This window comes from Neopsephotus bourkii, unplaced genomic scaffold, assembly GCF_033783945.1.
Source record: "Neopsephotus bourkii isolate Nb327-2 ecotype Australia unplaced genomic scaffold, CSIRO-AGI_Nbou_v1 NB_272, whole genome shotgun sequence".
Taxonomy (NCBI): domain Eukaryota; kingdom Metazoa; phylum Chordata; class Aves; order Psittaciformes; family Psittacidae; genus Neopsephotus; species Neopsephotus bourkii.
In genome coordinates this window covers 4,461,324-4,474,841 of record NW_026900781.1, presented here as the reverse complement: position 1 = coordinate 4,474,841, position 13,518 = coordinate 4,461,324, and the positions used below count along the sequence as shown (strand labels likewise).

Below are 13,518 nucleotides of genomic sequence, written 5' to 3'. Positions count from 1 at the left end.
AATCATATGGTCACAAGGGCCCAGTGCAGTTAAATATTATGATGTGAGCTATAAAAATAGACACAAAGCTATTGGTCATACCAAAAGTTAAACAAGTCTCCCTACAGGATTTTTGCTTTTCAAGAAATTACTCCCTCCTTACTTTTAGAGGCTCATCAGCAGATTTTCTGATGGCTGAATCTTCTGCCTTGGAAATGAAGGAAATAATTTCCTCAGCCTTGAACATTTCATAGTGAGTAGTCGATGAGAAAATGAACATGAGCCAGCAGTGTGTGCTTGCAGCCCAGAAAGCCAACCGTATCCTGGGCTACATCAAAAGGAGGGTGACCAGCAGGTCAAAGGAGGTGATCCTGCCCCTTTACTCTGCTCTCGTGAGACCTCACTTGGAGTACTGTGTGCAGTTCTGGTGTCCTCAACATAAAAAGGACATGGATCTGTTGGAACAAGTCCAGAGGAGGGCCACGAGAATGATCAGTGGACTGGAGCACCTCTCATATGAAGATCGGCTGAGAAAGTTGGGGCTGTTCAGCCTGGAGAAGAGAAGGCTGCACGGAGACCTCATAGCAGCCCTCCAGTATCTGAAGGGGGCCTATAGGGATGCTGGGGAGGGACTCTTCATTAGGGACTGTAGTGACAGGACAAGGGGTAACAGGTTAAAACTTAAACAGGGGAAGTTTAGATTGGATATAAGGAGGAAATTCTTTCCTGTTAGGGTGGTGAGGCACTGGAATAGGTTGTCTAGGGAGGCTGTGAATGCTCCGTCCCTGGCAGTGTTCAAGACCTGGTTGGACGAGGCCTTGGGTGATATGGTTTAGAGCGAGGTGTCCCTGCCCATGGCAGTGGGGTTGGAACTTGATGATCTTAAGGTCCTTTCCAACCCTAACTATTCTATGGTTCTATGATTCTATGAATAGTAGCTATGGTTCTAAGACTAATTCTGTAACACTAATTCTTCAAGAAAAAAAGAAGAAATAAAAAAAAAAAAACTAACCAACCTGTATCCTGCATGTGTATTGAGAGATAAATTAGGGGGAAAAAAAAGGTGCTCAAAGATATGACGAACATGCAGTTTCCCTCCAAAACCTGAGAGGACAAGTCACACAACGCGAAGGACTAGGACTGTTAACATTACAGAGGGAGCTAGGAAAAATAAAATTTCAGAATCTAAGAAGTATAGCAAAGAAAAGCAGTACTTGAAGTGGCAGATTCAAACCCAAACAGATTTTTACTACTACAGTGGTTTGCTGACAGAGGAGGAGTATTCTGCTTGCAAAAATAACATATCAAAGGTAAGATGAAGACAACACCCAAAAGTCTATATAGTACAGTCTTGGCTTGAATATAAACGAGTTGATTCAGCGAAGACTAATTTTGTTGCATGTGGAGTTTATATTTAAGTCAATGAGATGTTGCCAAGTACTTCAGTGCTTTACCGACCAGCACAGGGTGATAAAGACAGAAGTGTTAGACTAAAGAAATAAGAAAGAAAGCAGAGAGTATATATTTGTGTAAGGAGAGTACTGACAGCAGCATTACAAACCAAAACTGCTCCAGATAGAAAAAAACTCAGGTAGGACTTTTGGCTTATCATGAGCTGGAAAGAAGAGAATGTTTTCATGTCCATGTCATTAAGCAACCTAAACCCTGAACTTCTTTGGATGAAATTAAACACAAACCACTAGAAAAATTAAATTCTTACTTTACAGCAAGCCGATTCTGCTCAGCAGTGAGTTCCTCAGCTTGTCGCCCTATTCCTAGAGAGAAATAAAAGCCACATTAGATCTTTCCGAAAGCCAGACAGTGAAAGCTACCCGTAAACCTTATATTTGTATCCCACAGATAACTTACTTTAACTATAAACTTTAAGATTTTGTCACTGGCAGTTGTAATACAGCTCAATTCCTGACTTTCAGATCAAGTATACTCATGTTCTACTCCACCTCTTCACCCAGTTCCTTACCTCTTGCCCCTTTTTACACCTGTGCTACACTTTCAGAAAAAGCAGCCGTAGTATTCTCCACACATGATGCAACTCTCAGTGCCGTTAGCTGGCAGCACCCCCCAGCAGCCTCTACTGGCCTGGAAAAACCCCTGCTGCCATAAGGCAGTGGCTCATTTAAGCACAAGGCTCCCACTGGCTTCTTGCTGAGAAATGAAGCATTTCACAGCAGGAGGAGTGGACAATGGAAGAGAAACAGACTCTTTAGTGAGCAGGAGCTCCACTGGTGTGAACGAGCAGCCAGGCTGCCTGCTGCTGGAGCAAGCCTAAACACACATATCAGTAATAATCTGGAATTGTCCAGGCTGGAAGGGTGACCTCCTGTTGAGTCCACAAGACCTTTGGGGCCAGAGGCAGAACACAGACTCGCTGCCCAGGTAAACTATCGAAAAGTCTTTTATGATGGCCTTCATCATACTGTTCACAGCTCATAGCAAATATCTCAAAACCTTCACTCTGAAGCTTAAGTTGCACATACCGTGAGGGATCCCACTGGCTTCAGCAGAACAACTCACCATGGCACAAGTCACAGCACTGGAAGCTGAGCATGCACATACACAGCTTCACAAGATCAGGGGCTTGGCATCAATTAACACAACTGTTCTAAACGTTGTGGCCATAATTACCAATACACACAAATACAAGACCCGTTTCCTAAAAAGACTGCTGATAAACTGCTCATTTCCATTCTCTCTCCATTCTTTCAGTTTGCAAATACTGAGAGGGTCTGAGTTCCAGGGAAACAATTAAGCATTTAATTACCTAAGGGGCTGGCTATTTTGTTTGTCTGTTTCCATTTATGGGCAGCTGCATTCCATTTTTACAAATAGATATTTGTCACTGATTCTTGAACCACAAGCTGCTTCAACTGCACTATGTATGGAGGTTCAGAATGTAATGAGCTTTTTCCACCATCACTAATCTGTAGGATTTTTGGTTTTCTTAAAAGACTCCTGTATCTGCTGTTATCTTTTCATTCTGTTCATTTACCTTAAATATTTCAGGTGTGCATCTAGGTGCATCTCCTAAATTTTACATCATAACAATTCTATAGCAGGCTACTCATTTAGTCACCACAGCTTATAATGCAATGGGTCTCAGACCATCAGAAATTCACATCACAATGATGATGATTGACATTTCTAGCCTTACAGCTGTACTAGACACAGGCATTTTACTGGGAAATAATAATGCTCTTTGTCACAGCGCAGCACAAGACTGAAGACAATGTTATTTTGCTTGCAACTGTGATTCTCCCTGCACTGGGAAAAAAGCCATTGAATTCCATCTCATAACCCATGGAGTACATTAACATTGTATGTATCAATGATAGCATATTTTTGCTGCATTAATGTTATTGACTCAACCTACGTATCAAACACAGCTCTTGATTTTTGAGAATCAGGAACACCTTCAGAGAGCTTAATGGAGGTGCACTGTAGAATCTAAATACCAGATACCAGTACTAGCTAAAATCCAAATAAGACCCCCCCAGGGAGCACCTAAGGGGAAAACTGGTTGTCTTTCTTACTGCAAAGACAGTTCAATCCTAGAGAAGTGATCAAAACCTGAAGTTTCTAATTTTCAACCACAAAAACATTTTTCTTCTTTATTTGGGGCAGCTCGCTGAACTATTTCATCCACTCTGTAACTCAACCACAGAATGCACTGGAATAAAAAGACTGTCTTCAAAACATGGGAAGAAATTCCTTTTCTTACCATCGTGTAACTGGCATGCAAGTGTTGTGATCTTCTGTGTAATTATCATCAGAGGACTATAACAAAGAAAAACAACAGTCACATGTCTTGTAATACGGATTATTCCCAACTTTCTTACTGAATATCTTTATCCCTTTAAAAGGCATAACTGTACTTGCAACAAGTGGAAAACATCCAATTAAAACTGAAGGAGGCACTCAGGCATAAGACAATTGCCTGGGTTCAAAACAACCCCACAGTAGCTCACACTGGAATTCTAAATTGCTAAATGTGCCCAAAGCCTTACTTTATTTCTCCCCATCCTGCAGCAGTGCAAACTGTAATTCAGGAGGAATTGCACCACTAGGAAATACAAGCTTCTGCAATCAGCTAGTTTTCTTTTCAAGCAAAGACCAAATTTAAGCCCCATACAGCACAACAGTAGAATACAGCAATACTGCTGTGACATAACTCTATTGCTTCTTACTGTTACTCTCCTATTGTCTGTCTCCTCAGTGTCCTAAAAAATTGTCAACTCTGCAGATGCATGAGCTTATTTCCCCTCATGAATACCTCTATCAATTAATTAGGACTGCATGCAAATAAGGAATAGCTGTCAGAACCAGACAAGCAGTGTAGGAATAGCCACTGCGTTCAACAAGACTGTGTATACTTCCTATCTGCAGTTTTATAGAGCTTCTTAGCGTTGTGGGAAATGTGAGCTGCTGGAGGGGAAAAAAAAAAATGGAGAGAAAAAAGAGTGAATCTCAGCTTGGTGCATCAGTAGCTGGTCCCCATGAGGGTAAAGGATGCAGCCAGGAGAATTCAAAAGAATAATAAGAAAGATGAGTGGAAAACCATTAGGTACAACTAACTAGTCCCTCATAGGCACAGGTTCCAGGGCTAATTGTGAATCACATACAGCTTCTGAGGGCTGTGGAGCCATAAACACAAAACCTGATCTGGAATGACACTACCTTTGAGACGTTCACAACCACAGGCACCAGAAGGTTGTAATGGGTGACGAGGATACATCATTATTTAAAAGCATTAATTGTGATATGTAAAACCAGTACCACAGAAGAGATTTGTCTGTGCTGAGGATTAATGCAATGGATTGTGATAAATTTTCAACATAAACCATACAGAGGTTTCTTCTTGAACACAAATGACATCTTCAACATGGAAATTAAAACCCAAGTTTGTGTACATGATGTTTATAGAGTTTGACCATTATACGGAACTTTTTAAAGAGAAAGAGACATAGATGATTACTCCAAATATTATGGCTATCCAGTTAAAATATTGTAGTAGAATGAAAATTACCATCAATGATAAATCTATCTAAAATAACAAATGTTCATGTTCTGCAGAGATTTTCGAGATTCCATACCATCCTTGACTAGATCAACCTACTGGTTACAATCAAATGTAAACTCAATGTCTAAGATAAACAGTTTGCAAACCAATTATCCCACTATGATAAACCAAACTGATTATCAAGGTAATTTATATGCTAAGTATGGCAAACACAATAATATTGGAAAAAGACAGTCTTTCTTCATAAGTGGGTTTGGTTTTGTTTTGGGTTTTTTTCAGTACTAATTATGGCTGACCTTTTTCAGGAGTCCACTTGTAATTTGCGTTTTCTACCCAAAACCAGAGAATATGCAGTATCAGCCAATTTCTCAATCAGAAACTATTTTTATCACTTCATCAGTCTCTACGTGAAATGTCAGTTAAAAAAGTTCACTCATAAAACCCAGAACATGCTTAAATATACAGAGATCTGGAATACAACTCTAACACAAGGGTTTATACACCAGCTGTCTTTGGGTTATCTAGACTGCTGATGGCAGCTAAGGAATGGAAGAATATAGCAATGACTTTCACCTTCTAAGCAACTCCAATATTATGAAAAAGTCATTCTAATTTTTATTCTAACTCATCTTTCGATAAAAAATATTCATGAGCTGTTTTCAGCATTACCTTCAACATCCTATTTCTCAAAGTAGGTTTTCCCATTCAGACAAAATTTAGCTTTCCTTTCAAAGATAAATAAATCCAGATTCTTTAAGCATATGAGAAAGCAGATTCTTTTTAAATCCTTAAGAGAGAGAGAGGCTGTCAGTGATGCAGCAGTTCTACTGCAATAAACACAGATTTTTATTTTGTCAGTGCCTGACCTATTAGCTTTGTGGGTGAACACTAACACTTGTTCCAAGTTGGTTAAATTTGTTGCGTATGTTTCTTACAATAAGGACTTTATGCCAATATTGAAGTGGGTAACTTTAAACCTCAGGCTCTGAGCCAAAACTGTATGCCTTTAAGCACCTAAATTTAGACACTTGTCTTAGAAAATTGGGCCCCCCACTGTAAGCCAGAGAACCAAAATGCAAACAATCTTGATATGCTGATTAACTGAGGGGAGCAAAGTGCAGCCTGCAGTAAAGTCACACGACGTATAAACAGAGAAGAGAGAGGTTCTCTTCATCTATATTAGGAATTCATTGCCTCATTGACAGCACATTGAAACCTAGCAGAACAAGTCAGCTTTTCCTGCACTTAATCAGAGAAGACAGTCTGCCTGCCTCAAGTCCCCACTCTAGAGGAGACATGCAAGCACAAAAGTGATGCTGCTGACACTGTGGGTGAGAGGGAGATCCACAAAGAACATCCAAGATACCTTCAGCTCTCTCTCCTGCCATCATTGTATTACACATCTACATATCTTTTCTATAATCCAACCAGGAAGGTGGAAACCAGCTGTACAGTGGCAATAAGATGATACCCTCTAGATCTTTCACAAGATCAGTATCAGATACCATCAAAAGCTTCACACAAAGGGTAAGCAAGGTTTCAAGTAAACAGGGAGCATCTTTCTCCTCCCTCACCCATATACCATTCCCCCACTGACTTGATTCCAATGGGGAGCCAAGCCTTCACTGCAGATAAGGGCAGAGCACAACAAAACAATGGCAGTAGTGGATCTCCCCCTTCTTCTGGCATCCCTTTGGGTTGCGGATACTGCACTTCTGCACACTTACACCCATCCCATTTCTCCCTGGGGATTCACCAATCTATTCTCATCTCACACATGCACAGAGCAAGTCTAGGACTGTTTTTATTTTCCCAGAAGGAAGTGCAGTGCAATGCATGAGGATGCAAGTCTTGAAGCAGTATTAAAAATCAGATAAGAGAAATACATCTAAATACATGTAATATAGGGTGGAATTAGTACCATCATTTCCTAAATAGACATGTGGGGTTTGATTTAAAACTTGTCCATAGCATTGAATTATCATTTCTATTCAGCCTTTTAAGCAAGCTCTAATTTAAAAAGCAATAAAATGTTGCATAAGTCAATAGATAAAATATTGCATTATATCACATACAGTCACCTGTTTCCTACATGATAATATTTTAAACCTTAGACTCTACTGGAAAAAGTCTGCAGTGCTACAAAAAAGAAGAAAATCTCACAAACCTATAAAACTTCCAAACACCTTGAAAAATTCTCCCAGGGAATCAGTATGAAATAGGAAACTTCAACAAATAATAATGAAGTAATAAAGCAACCAACCAATGGAACTGTCTTTACCTTATGTTAAATACTAAAAAATAACCTTAAAAAGGAAGACAAAATTCCAACAGTTTACAGAGAGCACTCTGCAGTGGGTTTTACCCCCCTAATTAAACCTTCCAACTGAAAACATACCAGCTAATGTAATTTTTAAACATGGCTTCTCTCAATGTAATAAATTTGCCCAGAAGCACAGGCCAGTGGAAACAAAGAGATCAGCATCATTTGTAGACTGCTGTGGGGATCCTCCCCATATCATAGGCTGGCTTCTACACTGAGCAAGCTTCAGCGCTTATGAGAGAAAAGACAAGCACAGTCTGCCTGACCTTAGGTAATCCCATCGAGGAGTCTGGCACATGCTTACTAGAAATAGTTTCCACTGACCTGATTTCACTAAGAGAGGAGGTGGAGTCAAAAGGCTTATTGCAGACAGGACTCTAAACCAGCAAACATGTATTTCACTTTTATCTCTTTAGCCCTGAAGCCACAAAGAGAAGTTCACACAGTCACACTCTGCTACAGCACAAACTGTGCTGCTGGAGGGATCGCCAAGCCAGAGATGCCACAACAGCTTTACCGGCAGTGGGCTCTTACTTCTGCTTTCGACAGCAAAATGAAGAAGTGCTGAAGGAAAAATACTTTACTAAACACACTCATGCGTCCAGAGCAACTTACAGTTTGGTTCATGTGGGTTTTTTGGTGAAAGCTCACATAGAAGCATTTTACTTGATAGAGTATTTACTTCTGGAGAAGTGTCCTGGAATACACTAGCTGTGCAGAGCTCTCTAGTAGTGACTGCCTGCTTGAATTTTGGCTAATTCCCACATTGCAGCTCTTGCAGGGCTTCTGTGTAATCACTGGTAAGTGATAAATCATAGAATCATAGAATGGTTTGGGTTGGAAAGGACTTTAAGATTATCTAGTTCCAACTCCCCTGCCATGGGCAGGGAAACCTCGCACTAAACCACACTCTCAGTGCAGTTTCAAGTGGACAAATGCCCAGAGGAGCAACCAAGCAGCAAGCAGGCATGGAAACCAGGCTGACCCCCCTTATCCACCCTGTAACTGCGCTGCCGTACTGCCCCTAGGGACTTGCTGCGACCAGCGTTACTGAGAGCTGTCGAATATGCCCTGCAACAACACACCACACTTCACATATTTAAAAGACAAGAAAATAGAAAAAACAAACTAAGCTCACAGGACCAGTCGATATTTCTGCACTGTGCTCTGACATGGTAACAGAAAATGTCTATGTTTGTTTCCATCTGCAAAAGTATTTCCTTCATAGAAAACAGGCTGTTGTATTTTTGTTCCTTCCTTTTGTGGCTGATACTAAGCCACTGAGAGGGGAAAAAAACAGCAAGAAAGCACTAACCACCCAACAAAAATTCACTGCCTGAAGTTATGTTTGTTACTGAAGTATCTGCTTACACGACTTTTTGAGAGGGCTTTTTCAATGACCATCCGTTTCTAAGCAGTTTGCTGAGAATGCTGCTGCTGTTCTTCATTTGGGATACAGCGAGAACAAAGAGATGTCCACTCCTTCTGGAGAGTGATGTCCACCAAATTGTTCATGTAAGAGCAAGAGCTGACATCTGCAGGGAGGATATCTGCTCAATTCTCCCTGATGGTTCTCTCTAAGACCAACAGAATATTGAAAGCAATGCCAGTGTGCGGCAACTTTCACAACTGATCTTTTCTGTAAGGAATGGCAAGAAACTCACATATGCACAATCATTCCCTCATGGTCACCAAATGAGCTGCAGTATTAGGAAATTCTGCTTAGACACTGCAAGAATTCAAAGAGGAAACAAAAAAATTTCATGGTCTTAATCAAGCAAAGGATTAAAGCAGATACAACTTCCACATGGATGAGGAGCTCCTCTGAATTCTGTCCAGATGATGACATGCATATTCTATTTGTTCATATAGCTTGCTAGATTGAAACCATGTTTACTACTAGTTTCCAAAAATTCCAATCAAGATCCTTTATTTTAAACTAATTTATCTCTAAAGCCATAATATTACTGTACTCAGTCTGAGCCTGTGATACAAAGAAAAAACCCCACCAAACTGTGTGCTAGTATTACCATTTTTATAAAGTTGTATAGAAACCAGGCAACTTACCAGCATAATCCTCTTAGCATAAAGAACAAGAAATAACAGAGAGAAAGAGAGAGAGTTAGGATTTAGTTTTTCTAGGTACAACGTATAAATGCCACAGCAAACCAAGCAAAATAAAATACGCATGTTTGAAAGATTGATTTGAATTAGAGAAGCACAGCATTCAGTTATTCTACAATCAGTGTTCAAAAATTAATAGTTTTCTTTAAGAAAGTAGTCAAGAGCAAATTGCTACACTATGTCACTGAAATGAAAATTTGGTAAAGTAGAATCATAGAATTATAGAATAGTTAGGGTTTGAAAGGACCTTAAGATCATCAAGTTCCAACCCCCCTGCCACAGACAGAGACTCCTCACACTAAATCATGTCACCCAAGGCTCTGTCCAACCTGGCCTTGAACACCGCCAGGGATGAAGCATTCACAGCCTCCCTGGGCAACCTATTCCAGTTCCTCACCACCCTAACAGGAAAGAATTGCCTCCTTATATCCAATCTAAACTTCCCCTGTTTAAGTTTTAACCCATTACCCCTTGTCCTATCACTACAGTCCCTAATGAAGAGTCCCTCCCCAGCATTTCTATAGGCCCCCTTCAGACACTGGAAGGCTGCTATGAGGTCTCCACGCAGCCTTCTCTTCTCCAGGCTGAACAGCCCCAACTTTCTCACCTATCTTCATATGGAAGGTGCTCCAGTCCCCTGATCATCCTCATGGACCTCCTCTGGACTTGTTCCAACATACAGAGTTTTTAAAAACTAATTGAAATTAAGGTGTACCAAACTGGAACTCGTTTCCATTGAAACCTGGCACATAGTTAAAATAAAATAATGGAGTTTTCACAAAAGTACTAGCAGGTTCATGAAAACCTCTTAAATCAAAACATTGCTGCAAGCAGCTCAAGTAGAGTTTTGATTGTGGGAATCAGTGACCAGGCCTACCTTTGCGTGGGTTGCAAGAATTAACGAGTCATTAGAAGTGAACAAGTTTCCTTCTGAACTTTGAAGTGATGAGTCACAGTTTGATACTCCATTTTCCAGTTTACTTAAAACATGACTCAAAATTTACCCTGTTCTACCAACCTTTACCTGCATTTTACAAGCTGTGTTCTAGAAATGGGAGACTCAAAAAAAACAGCACAACCAGCTATTACTAAAGAACCTCCCCTTCCACTTCCCCCCCCCCCAAAATAATCTATGCAAGCACACATCAAAAGGGTTATACATGCAAGCTGTTAAGTGCACAAAGCAGGTCAAGAGAACAAACAAGGTATGCCAGCTTTCAGCACCAACACCGTGAAACACTCCTTTAGCATCTAGCTCATCACTTTTGGGAACTGACATTGCAAAGCTGATAATGCTAGAACTGGTTACATGCCTATTTGATGTGGATTAAAACTTCCCACTTGCGGTTAGGTATCAGATTTACAGGATACTGAGGACTCAAACACAAGTCAGTAGGTGAGAGGCCCTTTGTTCCCTTTTAAAGATTCCCTTAGAGTGCTTTGCCCTCTCAATGTATGTCCCCAGCTACTTCACCCAAGAGTGTGAGGCTGGAGGGAAATGGGCATTGCTCCATGGATTCTGTCTCAGTTGCTTCTGAAGTCCTGAGGGAGAGCTTGAATGCCATCCTTTCAGCCAGGAGATGGTTTGAATGTTTCCCTATTACCACATGCAACAGATGTGGAACCATAAAACATGGGAGAATGAGCAAGAAGAGGTTGAGTTGTTGCTCATACATGGTAAAACTGTGGTCAGCGAGTATATTTTGTCTCTCTGGGTCATCACATCTGTTTAGGTATGTGCATAAAGTTTCAGTAAGAACATAAAATTTACAGCTCAAGAAAACCAGTTTTAAGACAGATTTATGAGACTGACCTTTGCTTCAGCACTTTGGATTGCAAGTTTTTATTGATATCACTGCAGTATTTTTATTTTGTCTTAGTTTTCAAAATACACCATGAAGATGCAGCCTATATCCATACTACATTTTCCAGTTGTTTGCTACTTGGCAGCTTTATGTTTGACTGAAATTTAGGAATTGGTTTATATCTTGAAACATCAGAACAAAATCAAATAACAGAGGAAATTCAGTATCATTACTATCCTCAAGCTCATCACTAAAGAAGAGTAGCTGCATTTTCATCAAGACAGAAAATGTTATAAACAAGCACCATTCCCATTCTTCCACCCCCAGTTTCAGCTGGATCTTTATTAAACGTTTTCAGCGGGAGGCAACTAATACACCTCACAGTGCACCTCTGAACACACTGCTCAGAAAAGCATGCTTCCTTGCATTTCTCTGTCTCATACACACACACACCTACATCATTCCAATCTCATTTGTAGGCTTCTTGGTATGTCATGCTCTTTCAGGACATGCCTTTGTATATTAAAAGAACTGCAGAAAAATACAGAGCTAAATTTGTCTAAACGCACAAGTTACCATTTCTGCCCCCTCCTCTAAATAAAAAAAAAAAAAACCCAAAAAAAAAAAAAAAAAACAAAACCAACAAATTTAACCTCAAAAGTCTTATAGGAACTTTGCCCCTACTCCCTGAAATGCAATTAAAACCTTAAATCCACCACCCACACAGACAGCAAAAACCTTTGGTTTCCTTCTCTATGCCTATAAGAAGACAGAGGCTTGGAAAAGGCATCAACCTACTTGTGCCAGCTTACAGAAGCTTTTTGTAGTATGTTACTAATTACTCTGTATTCAGACATTCAATTAAACAAGTGGAATACAGATTAGCACATGGTTTTCAAATCATGCAAGAGCATACTTTCCCCTTATAAACAAAATATACAGGGTTAGCTGTGTTTTTGCAAAGCATCCTCTACTAAATCAGAGACCACAGTATACATGAAGAACACTGTTCCACAGAAATGCATGCCATATGTAAAAAGTTGTACTATTCAAACATCAGCCACAACCCATCTCTGTGAGATAACCTGTAAGCCCAGCACCAAACATGATTCTGTTTGTCCGTCTGCTTGGGTTACCCACCCACCAAACCTCCCAGCTCCTCCACCCGCTCAACCCCTGCTCAAGTCTTGTCCTCCCACCCACTGGAGTGCCTGGGGTGGGAAACACCTTCCCAGTGGGGGCATCAAGATAAATCAGAACACAGCAAAGAATGACCCAGAGTGATGGCAGTGCCTAGGAAGGTGGAGGAGAGCAGCTCACCCCACCTCTCAGGGCAGACCATCAGGGACCAGAGAACCAGCTGTGCTGCTCACCTCCAGCAAGCCACTGTGCAGATTTATTCCACCTAGAGCATCTTAGGAGAAGTTTAGCTAATCAAGGTCTACTTTCCTAACTAGATAATGCTTAGCAAGAAAACAGCAGAGACAATGAATCAATGCAAAAATCACACAGTGTTTATTCCTTCCTTCCTAAAAACAAATAAATGGATAAGCAAACCAAAAACCACAAAACCAAAACACAACAACATCAAAAAAAAAAAAAAAACCCTGAATAACCAACAAAATAAAAAGCCTTAGAAAAAGCTTAAGAGAAACAAAATTGCAGGTGCTCAACAGATAACATAAAAATTATTCTTGAAACACACTGAATTCAACTAATGCTAATTGACACAGAACCCAGCTCACAGACTCACTCACCCGGAAAAATCTGTAGTGAGAATACCATAATGAAATATGTATATTCGGCTTATGTGGCACAACGTGAGGTATCCCATAGCTACAACAAAGGAGTACCTAAAAACATAACATACAGAACACACAGTTACCAACACAAGTACCGACATGAGCTAGAATCACTCAAATAGATCTGGGGCTTGTTTAGGAGCAGAGTTCGACTTTTGCAAATTAGGTTGTTGAGAAGTCTGAAGCCATATTACAAGATCTGGCAGAAACTTTCAAAGAGGACTGATAGTGTTGTGTACCCAACTCAAACATTCCAGAGGTGTCTCCTCACACTGGGGGTGGGAAATGGAATAAATAAGAACTCTTTGAGTCAGGCATCTAAATTTTAGAATTCCAGCCTCACATATTATTTTGAAATGTTTGACCCAAGTATTTGAAACCAGGCGCTACTGTATGCACATCACTAATGTTATCTCCTGCCTTTTTTGTCTGTAAAAGTCCTTTATT

General features: G+C 40.3%; 1 protein-coding gene across 5 annotated transcripts in view; it reads right to left on the bottom strand.

The window, feature by feature from the left end:
• MBOAT1 (membrane bound O-acyltransferase domain containing 1) overlaps window positions 1–13,518 on the bottom strand; it is a 54,320-nt gene that overhangs the window by 14,365 nt on the left and 26,437 nt on the right. For 3 of the 5 annotated variants that reach the window (XM_061346404.1, XM_061346399.1, XM_061346400.1), the window contains exons 4-6: window positions 13,027–13,122; window positions 3,719–3,774; window positions 1,700–1,754 (exon numbers count right to left, since the gene is read on the bottom strand). In XM_061346404.1, the coding sequence (XP_061202388.1) occupies window positions 1,700–1,754; window positions 3,719–3,774; window positions 13,027–13,122 (207 nt within the window). The remainder of the gene's footprint in view (window positions 1–1,699; window positions 1,755–3,718; window positions 3,775–13,026; window positions 13,123–13,518) is intronic. The other 2 variants (XM_061346401.1, XM_061346403.1) reach the window with 2 other exon arrangements.